The sequence below is a fragment of the Pundamilia nyererei genome, unplaced genomic scaffold, assembly GCF_000239375.1.
Source record: "Pundamilia nyererei isolate P.nyererei 1_Seehausen unplaced genomic scaffold, PunNye1.0 scaffold00084, whole genome shotgun sequence".
NCBI classification, from domain to species: domain Eukaryota; kingdom Metazoa; phylum Chordata; class Actinopteri; order Cichliformes; family Cichlidae; genus Pundamilia; species Pundamilia nyererei.
In genome coordinates, this window is record NW_005187485.1 from 876664 (window position 1) to 891165 (window position 14502).

A 14502-nucleotide genomic window follows, 5' to 3' on the forward strand; every position below is an offset into this window, starting at 1 on the left:
TGAATGACAATTATTATGACAAAGGGATTTCTATTTTAAAGTCCTATTTTATTATATTCTATTTCTTCATCAAATCCTAAAATTAAAAGGCCCCTGTGCAATGTTCGTGTGTGTTTTCCACTACTACACAACAAAATACTATATTTAATATTTTTGCCATTAGGATGACTAAAGATCATGTCTGGCTTAGTGTTATTTTTTGATTTACTTCATTTTTTTATAGAAACGACAAAACGTACACACAGATTTATGCTTCAGTTGTTCTACAAATGTAGAAAACACAAGCACATTACTCTACTCTATTACAGGGAGCAGACACACATGTTTAAGTCCCAGTATCTTTTTGAAAAGAAGTTCAGGTCAACCTGCCCTGGTGCATGTCAGAAAAACAAAACAGAAACGTTTCACTGGGACATGTTAGCGGAGATTAACCTACACTTTTTATTTATAACTAGCTTCCTGAGGCTGATGAGGGATTGTGGGATTGGAAATAGCTGTCCAATAGGCAGGGTCCAGTAAACCTGCAATGTGGCAAGCCCATTATAGCTCCTACTGCGTCACTGGCGGCCTTTGTCTACTTTAGTCCTATTAAAGCATTTAAGTGTGAACGTCAGCGTCCCTGCTGGAGAGCCACTCTACTCTGCTCTCGGGTGCCTGGGCTCAACTGTCTGTCACCTCCCTCACATCAAACACAAACTATGTGTCTCTCTCTGTGTATGTGTGTGTGTGTGTGTGCATGTTTTGTCACCAGAGCACTAATGTGGAGTGGGGAATTATTAGTGATGAGGGAACAAGTGGGCTAGATCAGTGAAGGGCTCATAGCGCTTTCCAAAATTAAATGAACGGCCATTATAAGCTGTTTTAAAGAACACCCTATACAAACATATAGCACCCATATGCACATTACCATTATGCTGTTGCCGTTTTTAGATTGACTCTAACTTTGTCAATTAACATGCAGCTTTCATGCTATGTGAAAAAAATTGATGCTCTTAACCCATTGATTTGTTTATTTCAAATGAGTCTACTCACATTACTACAATCACTGTAGCAGCTTCAAATCACCTCTTGAAGTTCTCTGGCATAATCACTATAGCACTGATGCCTTGTGACACACTGTGCATGATGAAACCCAGCAGGGAGGCAGAGTGAAGAAAGAAGGGAGCAGAAGTAAAGTGTTGCAACAGACATGGGAGGTGGACGAAGCTCACTCGTTCTAATTTGATCTGGCTAGGAAATGTCTTATTCTCCTTAACAGAGGATGACCTGCGTGTGGGAAGGAATGAGTCAGGTCTGCTTTGTTGTTCTCTGTTATTTGAACTTCAAAGGCAACCATGCAGCTCAGCGGGGGTGGTGGCAGGGGTCATCTACTGTTAAATAATCTGATTACACAGTGGATATCCAAGCACTCTTCCATGAGCTTAATCGATAAACTATAAAATTCATTTCCCTGGCTTTCTGCCTGCAATGGTTCAGATTTCATCATGTCACCTTGGGAGGACTGTGGCGGATGTTATCATTGTCGAGTACTTATTTCTCCATTCAGAGGGGGATGCTCCTCCCCAGAGAGGAGTTGCATAATAACAGCAACTTCTCATAAGTTACCATGCACCTAAATGGCACCACCCTCTCCCCTGAGCTTCGTCTCTCTGTAGAGGCCACCACGCAGCTCCAAGGGCACCCCTGGTACATGAGGGAAATTACCTCTCCACACCAATTACTTCACCACCCTCCATACGTCAGCCCCTTATGAGTCACCATTGCTAACTGTGGAAGAAATCCTAGATCAATTTATAGACTCATGCCAGACTCTACATGAGCAGCGCAGCATACTCAGACCTCAGAAAGTGTCCCAGCTGAAAGCCAGGGTTGAAGTTTTGTCACTTCAAAACAGCCCATTTTCCCTTTACCCTGTAGCCAGTCTCATAAAAGCACAAAGGCCCTACAACTGCTGATTTGAAGGTAAAATCCAATTAGCCTGTATATCTGGGTGAGTTATGCGAGCATGTTTCCCCACTAATGATTCTGGGTGCTCTTGCTTTTATTGGGTTATTTTGTCTGGCTTCCTCTGGAATTTCCTGTTGGACTTTTCAGGGTGATATAGGTTGTACTTAACAGGTTGGATCAAATAACATGAAAAGCATTGAAAGGCGGTTATGTTTGGCAGTTAATGTTGAAACACTGCCGACAAAGTTTGGCAGTGCTGCTCCAAACACAAAAACAGACATGGAGTTTTTGCATTTCATGTGAAGACTCTGTACGATCCAGACAACTAAACTGCATTTTCAACTAGATTTTGAAGTAAGCGTGTCTTCTTCTGCATTGTGTTTGTGAAAAACATATTTTTTTGCAATCTGCATTTATGTTTATTGAGTCAATCATATATTAGACAGGGTGGAATCCATCACCACACAACAATTTTCTTGACCTAACCAAACACAAAGCTAAAGCAAAACTCTTAACTCAAATATAATATAAATAATATAAAAATATCTGCAAAATATATATATTTACATAGTGTCAAAAAATCCTGCAAGGTATACCTCCACCACTTCATCTACCTCCTTATGTGGACATAAGGACATTTTTTTTGATGAGAACACAGTTTAGATATATTGGAAGGTACTTCTGTGATGGAAGTGTAATGAAAGGGTAAGAAAACAGAGAGAAGTAAAAAAAAAAAGAGAGAGAGAGAGAAGAAGAAAGTCTGAGAAATGCGAACCCTCTATCTGAGATGTAAGAGCAGACTGAACGATAAAAGGCAAAAACACAATTTCAAAGCATCCGCTTATTGTGAGCTGACATTGAGGTCAGTTTACTTTCAAACTTTGAATAGGTCCTTGATGCCATGCCTTCATCTGCTGCCATAGGCTTTCTAAAAATAGACATGTACCACAAAGGCACACTGGAAAAAGAGGGCTGCTCTCAGTACTTTTACTGATCAATGTGCTCATCTCTGCTGGAAACCATTGATCCACTGTTTGTATCAAATTGACTATGTTGTTGTTGTACAGCTTCCATCCTACATGTACTCCTGACAAGCCCGCTTTACGTTCTCCTTTGTTTCTTTTGCCAAGCACCATCCCTCATATTAACACAAACCATTGATCCTTTAAGAATATTGTTACATCAACAGGCTTAGCATTGATTAGACCTTCTGAAAGACAACTCTTAATGTCAGCTGGCATTTTAATGCACCGTTAACTAATAAATATAAAAGGGCACTTTTTTGCCTGGAACCATACTGGGTAGAATCATTGCATCAGAGGCTTTCAGACCTACATCACTGAAAAGCCTGCAGAAGTCAAATGTGGCATCTGTATCACACAAACACAAGGCCCAAGTGCACACATGTGACTCTGATGGAATACAGCCAAGCTTAGCTGACCTTAGAAAATCCCTCAGGGATTAATAAAAACAAAGGTTGTCTGTTCAGAGGCATCCTTCTAATCCACATCCTGCTAGTCAAGCCCATTTATGAGTGGATAATCATAGCATCATCCCCCAAGTTGCCTTGGAGCTATTATTCTTAATATGATAACATAATTTTATTTTTTTTGCTATCGCCACTGCTTTTGAGAAAACACATTTTATCGAGCCTGTTTGTCCTTTGGCAAATTATCAGCCGAGTTATTTCAGTCACAGAAAAAGTACAGACAGTTTTCACTCACTATTTTATTTTTAAGGGACAAATCTCACTTCTGAGACACGACCATTATAGAAACACACTCATCGAGGAATATCCTGATTACACAGTAAAATGGATGTTGTTAAATAAAGCGTTCTGCGTGACTGGATTTGTCGATGACATTTAAAAGAATCCAACTAAACTTCATTCATGCATTTTAAAAGGTCCACCTGAAAAAAGTGCAACAGGAAATCCACTTTACTATGGGGAAGGGAGGGCTGACGCTTATTGTCCAAGCCACTTCCACCTACGCCATCACTTCTTTACTTGACCGCAGAACAGCTCCAGTACTCTCCTCCTGTGGTGTCTCAAAGGTCTCAGACACAACAATACCTCTGAAAAATAGCTCTTCCTCTGATTATAAAGGTAGAGCTCTGCATACCAGGAAATGCCCCACGGTGCATAAACCACCTCTGTTGCAATGTTAATGTCCAGGCTGCTTTATATGCATAAAGCTAGAGGGGCTCCGCATGTATTTTTAAATGCTTTTGCTCAGGTGACCCTGCATTTCTGTGTTTGTGTATAACACATCATGTTGTACATAGCGGTTTACACATTTGCATAACAAGCCAAAGATCTCTTGTTTGATCCCAGGGGAAGACACAAATCCCTTTGGGGTTGCTCCAGGAAGGGCGTCCGGCATTTGAAAACACTCTGCTAAATCAAACATGCGGAGCTACCCGTTGTGGCGACCCGTTGTGAATAAGGGCGCAGCCGAAAGTAGCTTCTTCCTCTATTACAACATCATATTCATATACATTTATTTCACCATGGCAAAGTGCTATATTTGCATCCATGTATTTATGTATTCGCTCATTTCATGCAGCTAAAGATAAAGACTCATGTTCATAAGTACACTGTAAGAACAGTATTCTACCTTGCGCTTCCTATGAGAATGTCCAAATGAGTCACGCGGGTTTCTATTTCCTCTCTCCCCTGGGAGGCAAAGAAATAGTTCAGGGGTCATCTCACTTGTTTGTGCTACATTGGTGTGCATGTGCCTGTGTGTGTTGTGTAATATGAGCATTTACTCTCATTCTGTTTTAAATCACCTCTCTCTACTTTTTAAATTTTTTTTAATCTTCATGTAGCACACGTGTTGTAGTCTGTGTAATTACATGGTTTGTAATAAAGATGATATTACAAATTCCTTATTCTTTTCTCTCTAAATCAGTTCTTCATATTTCATTGTTCTTTCGGGCTCATCAGCTTGGTTCTGACTGGAAAATCAAGCCGTAACTAAGGCTTGTAATTATGGGACATTGTCCAAGTGGGGTAAAAACCTCCTGGTGGATCCTTCAGCAACAGTGCACCCTGCAGGTTGATTGAGAACAGAGACAAGAAATCTAGAAACCAAGAACAGTGAGAGATGCCAGGTATATAGCTGTGAACTTTCCAAAGCAATTTTCAAGGACGACAAAGACAAATACGCCGACACACAACCGAGAAAACAGGCAGAGTCACCACAGAGGTCCTCTACATATATACAAGTCAAGATCCAGTGCAAGCAAACACTCATCTGCAGACAAAAAGACAGCCCTGCATACTTCCATACACTCATCCACACTTCTCCATAGTGTTGCCATCCTGCTGGGAGTGACCGCATCACTCCCGACCTTTTCCTTTCATCCTAGATCCAATGACCAAAATGACTTTTCAACCCAGCCGCTTCAATAACACAGAGCCTAACAAGCTTTGGCTGCCTCTTTCATAAAATATGTAAAAAAAAATAAATGAAAAAAATCCCAGCACAAAACAAAAGCTGTTACAGCTATGCGACCTCTTTGAAGCTGTGTGTGTAAAAAAAATAAAAAATAAAATAATAAAAGATATAATGAAGTGAACATTGATGTTTTCTTTTGAACTACAAAGTGTTGAGATTCCTACTATCAAAAGAGCAAAACAGACCCGGTAGAAAGAAAAAACACTCCAAGCATTCATAGCATCATTTTTCTTTTTTCTGCTCCGCGTTTTAGTGCAGTATGCTATTCATTGATGTTTTTCTGTCCTTTTAAATGCATCTAGAGGGCGTGAATAAAACTCCCTTTTTCTGTTGCCTTTAAGCCTCCCTATTTAGTGCAAGTCTTCTGAGATAATACTACTTGATACTAAAAGGGATCATTTAGAGTATGCTCTAAGGTTGGTAACTCAAAGGGGGTAAGAATTTTCTGTTTTGGAAACAGATGGGCTCTTAACCCTTTCACACCTATCTGACTACCAAGACCTTTATGCGGGCTCTTAGATATATAGCCAGTGTGTCCAATCTCTGTGTAATTCCTGGCTCCATTTGTTCAGCACATTTCATGGCAAGTGGGGAGGGGGTTGTTCTTGTAGACCTGTCACTAGCAGGGTGGGTACCCGCAAAGGAAAGGCAACAACAAAGAGATGTTTAAATATGAGTTATGGTAGGCCATTTTCACCTGCATAAGTTGATGGGATGGCAAGAATTGACAACTAAAAGGCTTGTGAACTTTTGGTTTTGCCATCAAGGTAAACATCCTCACCCCGTGACAGATTAGTGACAATCTGTCCGTGAGGCCGAGCACACATCTCATTCATCACATTTACTGATTTAACCTCAAAGTTCTCAAAGTCTCGTATCGTGTTAGGGCAGGGACACTGTCTATAGCACCTGTCACTGGCTGTACTGAGACGCAGACAAGTGAAGAGCAACAAAACCAGACCACTCCGGCAAAAGTCCTACTTAACGGACTTCAACCAAAGAATTAAAATGTCTGTAAGGAGAAAAAAGCAGGACACTGACAGAAAGCGCTGCATATTAATCTATCTTAAATACTCGAGGCAGGAGCCTTAAATTTCCCAATTTTTCATCCACACAAGAGGCCTCTCAGAGACATGAATGATTCATCTCTCCAACTCCTTTTAGACAAGAAGTGAAAATAAATGGAAGTAGGATCCCCCAGAGAGCCTAGGGGTCTACAGTGGGGCTGGATGAACAACACTGAGAACAGCAGGCTAAACCCACCAAAGCTCTGTATCTCTGCTACAACAGGAGCTATACTCTCCCTCTGGGTTAGAGCTTTCTTACTATAAAGAGAGAAAAATATTCCTCACACATACTTCACTCCTTATTCAGTCCTGGCCCTAGATCGGCACATTTCCACACGTATAAGAGAATCTGTATGTTTTTTTTGACTGAACAAGAGTTACATTTATGATTCAGTGTATGCAGATTAAGCTTTTACTTGAAAGTGAATTAAATCTTTCCTGAGAATGTCATGCATTGACCGGAGTTGTTGTTAATGACCTGAAACAGCAAAATAAATAAATAATAGAAACAAGACCCTAAGAGTGCAAGTGAGGAAAAACGCACTTTGGAGATGAAATGGATTTTGTAGGCTACGTTCAGTTTGTCTGCACGGCGTCCGGTCTTCTCAGGCACACACTGGAACAGCAGCCAAAAGCAGCGAAATAGATAAAGGTGTGAACAAGACTCTCCATTTCATTTTCATGACAGCACACTAAGATAAAGCCCAGGGCTGTCCTCCACATTATTCTGTTTAACCTCAAAACACATACGGCACAAAGAGAAGAGGCTAATGAAAAACAGAACTTTCGGACAATAAAAACTATAATGTCACATCACTTAGGTTGTCGGAGGGGGGGGGGGGGGGGGGGGGGGGTCTGTTAGGTTTGTTCAATACTCAGATGATGAGACTCTTTACAGGCTTCAAGTAGGCTATGAAAACAATCTCATAAGGTGCGGCCACAGCTGCTCATTGTGATTCCTTGGCAGATCTTTTCTGACTGTCTTCTAACATTGCGAGCATTGTTCCTAATATAATGAGGCTCACAACTCCTGAGCAGCTGGAGGATATGCCTTGTACACTGACACCTTCCATTCATGATACAATTTGTCCTAATCTTTTCAATAACCAAGACAAATAGTCCTGTTTCAAGTGAAAATGTAAGAAAGAAGTTAATAAGCTATTGACCTTAATGCTCTTGTTCTTATATGTAGCTTATGTACATTCAAGTAATATGAATCCTCTGGCAAGCCCTCACAACCTTTTGTTTAATAAAGACTGCTGATTTTAACAATGAGCCGCTGCAGAACAGAGAGCGGCACCTTCCTCTGGGCATCAACAACACCCCTCCTCCCACGAAAACTCACTGACCCAAACCCATTTTTTCCAGTCTAAGAGAAATGTCAAGTCCAGGCCTAGAACTCGCCTCTTTGAAGGGAACATAGCAGCCAAATATAGCCCGCTCGCCTCTATGCCTCCTGACATACATCAGGCTCTACGGGTTCTGCTACCAGTGGTTAAATTTGGCACACTGTCATGTAGTCACTTACTATTAAACATCCTAACTATACAAAGAAAATTATAAGCGAGCAGTCGAGTGTACACTGTTGCCTGGTAACCTAATGCCATGTTGGGGATTCATCTTGTTATGGAACAGAAAGCACTTACAGCCAAAGCCAATAATAGATCCTGGACCACACAAAAATAGTTTAAGGGTGTCAACAGGCATGGCCATCATGAAGCTGAGAAACATATCATGAGAGGTGTATGGTTAAGAAACACATGTCACTTGGTGTGTGTTTTTAGGAATTGCTTAAGTGTTTCTGTAACTGCAGTCATTGGTGAAATTACATAATTATGGTTCATCTGTCATTATGAGCGGAATGATGGATGAAATGAGAGCTTATTTCCAAGTGTGAAATGCTGCTAAAGAAGACATTATGCTGACTGCCACTGGCGGCTGGGTAAAAATTACTAATGCTGTTTTTAAGGCTTTTTGGATCCAGCAGAATTACATAAATGTCCCCCGACTTCTGAAATATGTAAATCATGACAAACTTGTGAGGCATGTTTTACAGATTTTCTACACGTGACAGCCTCATGCAGACCTACAACAGTGCCTGTTTTTGATCTAGCTTTTATACATTCAACATTAGCTCATGACAATTAGACTACAGATCCTGCTTATCATAAAAGAAAAACATATATATATATATATATATCACTAAACTTACTGGACACTTTATTAGGTATGCCTATTCTAATGCTCATGAATGCAAACCTCTAATCAGCCTGTCACGTGCATTTAGCCATTCGGATATGTGATTTAAGGGAAGATGAGTATTTCAAAAAATGGCTTGTTGATGCCAAACGTCAGAAGAGAATGGACAGAATAGGATGTGAACAGTAACTCAAATAACCACTCGTTACAACCAAAGGTATGCAGAAAAGCATCTCTGAATGCACAGCACATTGCTGTAGCATTGTTTAAACATGACATCTTAACTGAGTGCTGTTGCTGACTGTGTCCATCCCTTTATGACCACAGTGTGCTCATCTTCTGACAGCTGCTTACAGCAGGATAATGCACCATATCACAAAGCTCAAATCATCTCAAACTGGTTTCCTGAACATGACAATGTGTTTGCTGGCCTCCACAGTCGCCAGAGCTCAAACCAACAAAGCACCATTGGGATGTTACCGGAACACAAGATATGCATCATGTATGTGCAGCTGACAAATATGCAGAAGCTGTCTGATGCTATCATGTCAACATGGACCAAAATCTCAGAGGAATGTTTCCAGCACCACGAAGAATCTATGACACAAAGAATTGAGGTAGTTCAAAAGGCAAAAAGAGGTCCAACTTGGTACTAGCCATTTTTTCTTTAACCTGGCTTAGGAATTAAATATTTAACAGTGCTTAGGTTACACAAATATGTCAACATACTGTTTATAAATATTTATACTAGAGATGGCATGATACCACTTTTTTATGTCCGATACCGATATCATAAATTTGGATATCTGCCGATACCGATATGAATCCGATATAGTGTTTTTTAATCGATAAAACTGTTTTTTAAATATCTTGCTGCATTTTGCCCAAGTTCATACTCAAGTATAAAAAAAAAAAACAACAACACTAAAGCTATTTTGTTATACCTGTATGCAAAAAATTTTTTCATAGTTCACCAATACTGATCAATCTAATAAACTTAAACCTACACCATCCTCCCTATTCTGGTATTTTAAAGAGTACTTAGCGTAAATATTAAGCAACCTAACTAATAGGGTTTCAACTCCCAGCAACAACAACAAAGAAAAACAGGGAACAACCCCTCACGCTCCACCTCATGATGCTTAATCGATGTAATCAACCTTAATTTGATGCAGTGTGAAAATAAAAATGCACAGAAATCTTTTTTTTCAAGAAATATTAAATAGATTCAACATCTTTCTTTAACAGAATTGCAGACTGCACAGCCTTCCCAAAGCAAAAAGTACTATAGCTTACAAGGGTATATATTAGACTTAATAGTTACTATATACAGTAATGGACTTCTATTCATTTTACATCAAATTAAAACTTTGGGTGTAACATTCAGATAATTATTTAATAAAAGCTAGACATTTTAAATGAGAATAAGAAAGAAAAGTATGTCTTTGTGTCTGGTTTCTTCTTTCTGGTGCAAAGTGGGCCAAAAACAAACAAGAGGGACGGACTCGCGACAGAAAAGCCGATCAGCTGATCATTTCACGATTGAAGTAGCAACAGGAGAGGGAGGGAGAGAGGCAGTCGCTCCATATATCGGTTGTTAAGCTGGAATGCTTTACAAACATTCAGAGATGAACTTACACACTTGCTTTACTTCTCTCTGGGATAACTTTGTCGGAGATGAAATGCCACATTGGTAGCGAAGCTCCAGATGCTCAACCAGACCACCACAGGTCTTGCAAGCCACAGCCACTCTATCACGTGAGCACACTGCTCCGACGTGCTATGGTTATGAGGCGAGTTACGGCGTGTTGTAAGTTTTGTGAGGCACTTTCGTGACATTTAATGGATCGGATTACATTTTTTATTTCTCTCCGATATCCGATCCAGTAATTTAGGTCAGTATCGGACCAATACCGATAAGTAATATCGGATCGGTCCATCTCTAATTTATACTCTTACAAATGTTGAATAATGTAGCTCAGCAGCCTTTAAAATTTCCAATCAATAAAATAGCTCTCATGAAACAAAAGATCCTGGCACTGATTAACATCCATATGCTGTAGAGCTACAGAGGACACATTGGTGCAGCATACACATCCTACTTCTGAGGTAGTCATTTCTTGCTCTATGAAACTCAATGCTATCTGTACAGGAAGACCCTCCTTGTTTTATGTTTATGTGTTGTGGATGTTGGATTAAGTGTCTAAGGACCCTGGGAAGAATAGCCTAGGCCGACGCTGATGCTAATGGGGATCCTGATTAAACAAACAAACCTGTAATGACCATAATCTGGTCACAGAATATGAATGATGATAACAATGACTGCGAGGCTAATATAATGAAGGTGTTAAGGGCTTTTAATGTGTACTAAACAAATCAACACAAAATGCTCCCACTTTAATATTAAATTGGCAGCACCTCATTTAGAGGCCATTGTGGGCCATTAATGTATTCTGACATAAGTGGACAAGAACGTTTGTTTTGGAGGAAATCATTTCATTGACAGGGGTGCAAAAAACATACACCTGGAATTCATTTAAATGCATGAATGTAAATAAGAAGCAAAACTCAAAAACTTTGACCTGAGTTTTGCTGGCAAGATAATCAAGTGCCTCCAGCGTAGACGTCATAAATAAATAGCTGTTTCACAGACCAAATGGCTAATGAATTTCTTCCAACTGTTGCTATGCTCTAGATATTTTAATGTATTGCTAGACTGGCACGACAGCACATGCACAAAGGTGCCCAATTGTGTTTTTCCTTTAATGTCTTTGTGCCCAATTGAGGCAGAAGATTAGCTCTATCATTCTGTCATGTCATCCAGCACAAAACACCACCGCATTCTTTTTCTCTATTAGAACTGCAATTTATGCTGCGTGACATGAAGGCTGCCTTCACGCTGTCACGGTCAGTCGAGGATGGCACACAAACACAGGAAATAAATCCACAGTGACAAAGCGTAATTCATCACTTTCATCACTTCAGTTGTGGGGAAAAAAAAGACAGGAGAAAAAAAAGGAAAAGGCATTGTGTTCGCTCCACTTTGACAAGCTCACTCCCACTTCTTATGTCATCACTGGTAGCAGCTGACAGATTACTCTGCGGCATCAACAGAATATTTTTACTGATACAAATCTGGCAGACGTCAGCTATAGGACAATGATAATATTCTGCTATAGTTAACATGCATCGCACAGCGGGGAACTCGCGCAACACGCTGCTTCTGTGAATAGTTCTTGCCAAGAGAATAGCTGAACATGGTAACTTATCAAGTCCAGTGAATAATTCACAGATGCCTGCCAAAATGTGTTCTATCAAAAACATTTTGTCTCATTAACACATTCACTGGTACTATGAAATTATGTGTTAGGCTAAGTGTAAGGTGCTGTTAAAATGACTTTCTCTCCCTGACACAGCTCAGATGGTACCTGCCCCCTCAAGCCATCTGAGCAGTGTAGACATCTGTGAGCATTAACCTGCCAAGAACAAGTCTAATGTAAAAATATCATAAATATTCTGAGATGGAAAGACAGCTGAAGGGTCATTTTGACTGGCTGTGAAAGGCTTTTATGTCAACTTTGAGCCAAGTTTTTCTTGTCTAAGTGAAAATGTCATGTGTACACTGGAGGCTCTGTGCTTCTTGTGTTTTCCCTTTTACCTCGCTCTGAGAAGACTGAAACGCTGCTGTCAACACATGACACCTGGGGAAAGAGCACTGCTTACCAAAGCCATCTGCTCAAAGTTTTTGTTGGAGTGACAGGGTGTCCAGCAAAACTGAGAACCAAACAAACTTCATACACAGCACTGTCAGTTAACTTTCATTTAGTTACTGGCAGCTATTAAAAAAAACAAGCGTCTTACTTTTGAGCAGTCATGGATGTTGCCATGTTATCTGCCTGTCTTGTGGTTTTGGTTCTTCATTATCTGTAAAGACAATATGCAAAAAATAAGCTGTAGATTCATATCTGCATTTATCGCATATGAAGTGCAGCAAGCTGAGAAATGTTTATCTCTGCAATCTTTCACCACTACACACTTACTAGTTCCAGGTTAGATTCCCTTTATGCCTTCTGAACTGCCTTAATTCTGCGTCGCATAGATTCAACAAGGTGCGATTTTGGTCCACATGACTGCATAACATGGTTGCTGCAGATTTATCAGCTGCACATCCAATGATGTGACTCTCACTTTCAACCACATCCCAACGGTGCTCTGTTGGATTGAGATCTGGTGACTGTGGAGACTATTTGACTACAGTGAATTCTTTGTTATGTTCAAATATGGGATGATCTGAAATTTTGGACACGATACATTAACCTCCTGTAAGGAGCCATCAGAAGATGGGTACACTGTAGTTAATAAAGGGATTAACATGGTCAGCAACAACACTGAGGTCGGCTGTGGTGTTTAAACGATATTCAGGTCATCCTAAGAGGTTCACAAGGTGCCGACAAAATACTCCCCACACCATTACACCAACAGCAACAGCCTGAATTGTTGATTTAAATCAAGATGGATCCATGCTTTTATGTTGTTTACCCCAAATTCTAATTGTACCATCCAGCAGAAATCAAGACTCAGACCAGGCAACTTTTTTCTTCCAATTTTTGAGATTCAATGTGTGTATCCAGAGATGCTTTTCTCCACACTTTGTAACGAGTGGTTATTTGGGTTACGGTTGAGCGGTCTGGCCAGACTTGTCACTTAGGGAACTGCTGCTCACTGGATAATTTCTCTTTTTCAGACATTCCCTGTAGAGGTTGTTATGCGGGAAAATTTCAGTAGGTCAGGAATTTCTGAGATACTCAGACCAGCCTGTCTGGCACCAACAAACTTGGTACTTAAAAGACACTTAAGCCACCATTCTGATGATCGGCTCAAACTTCAGTAGGTCATCTTAACCATGTCTACATGCCTAAATGGAATGAGATGCTGCCATGTGATTGGCTGATTAGATTTTCACATTAATGAGCAACTGAACCAGTATAACTAATGCTAAAACTGAGAACACACAAGATTTTCATATGTAAAACACAAAAATTGAAGTGCTCAGATACACCATAAGATACTTTACTTGGCTATCTGAGTTCTACCTATGAATCTATCTTGCCAATTATATTATTAAAACACTGTTCACATGTTGAAGAACCAATAATACTGTTCTGATAATATTATAACAGTGTAATGAATCATTCTGCCTTGTGAGCATATTCTGGGTAGGCCTGTGCACTTTTTTTTACGTCTTTCACTTGCAGTGGAGTATTTATTAGTGTCGTTTGCTTGCTCCCTGCTCTGAATGCTTCTTTCACCTCTAATGCAAAGCAGCTCTGAGAATTAATTAACCGAAGTTCTGTGTTGAGATTTTTCTTTTCAGACTACTTAAAGTTCTAATTACACTCCTAGTTTCTGCTCTTAACCCCGTGAGTGTGTCATTCCGCTCCTTATTGAAAAGCTATATTAGCCCGTGTAAGTAATGAGTAGTCTACTTTGTGACAAGGAGTGATGCTATCTGGTTGGCTGACGAGTTCTTTAATAATGACTTTAACGCTTCAACCGACTTCGATGAGATCATACATTCGCAAGCGAGTCTATTTATAGGCGCCAGCCTGCACTACAATACCCCACATCTTGGAACTAATAACAGTCTGCGAAACCAGCAATGATGAGGTCACTTAGTAATTCAGAAAAAAAAAACATTTCCAGTATTGTGGTTGTGTGAAGAATGTCACGAATTGCTCTAATACTCACAGTTCCGGTCCACTTTTACTGGCGGACTCACAATCGATTAGAGGACGACCACCTGTGACTGCAGAACAACGGTTAAC

At 40.1% G+C, this 14502-nt stretch overlaps 1 protein-coding gene across 3 annotated transcripts in view; it reads right to left on the minus strand.

Moving 5' to 3' along the window:
* Positions 1-14502, minus strand: part of hdac9b (histone deacetylase 9b) — a 41958-nt gene that overhangs the window by 22596 nt on the left and 4860 nt on the right. The window contains exons 2-4 of one of the 3 annotated variants that reach the window (XM_013912234.1): positions 14426-14483; positions 12718-12889; positions 12539-12601 (exon numbers count right to left, since the gene is read on the minus strand). In XM_013912234.1, the coding sequence (XP_013767688.1) occupies position 12539 (1 nt within the window). In that variant the 5' untranslated portion in view covers positions 12540-12601; positions 12718-12889; positions 14426-14483. The remainder of the gene's footprint in view (positions 1-12538; positions 12602-12717; positions 12890-14425; positions 14484-14502) is intronic. The other 2 variants (XM_013912233.1, XM_013912235.1) reach the window with 2 other exon arrangements.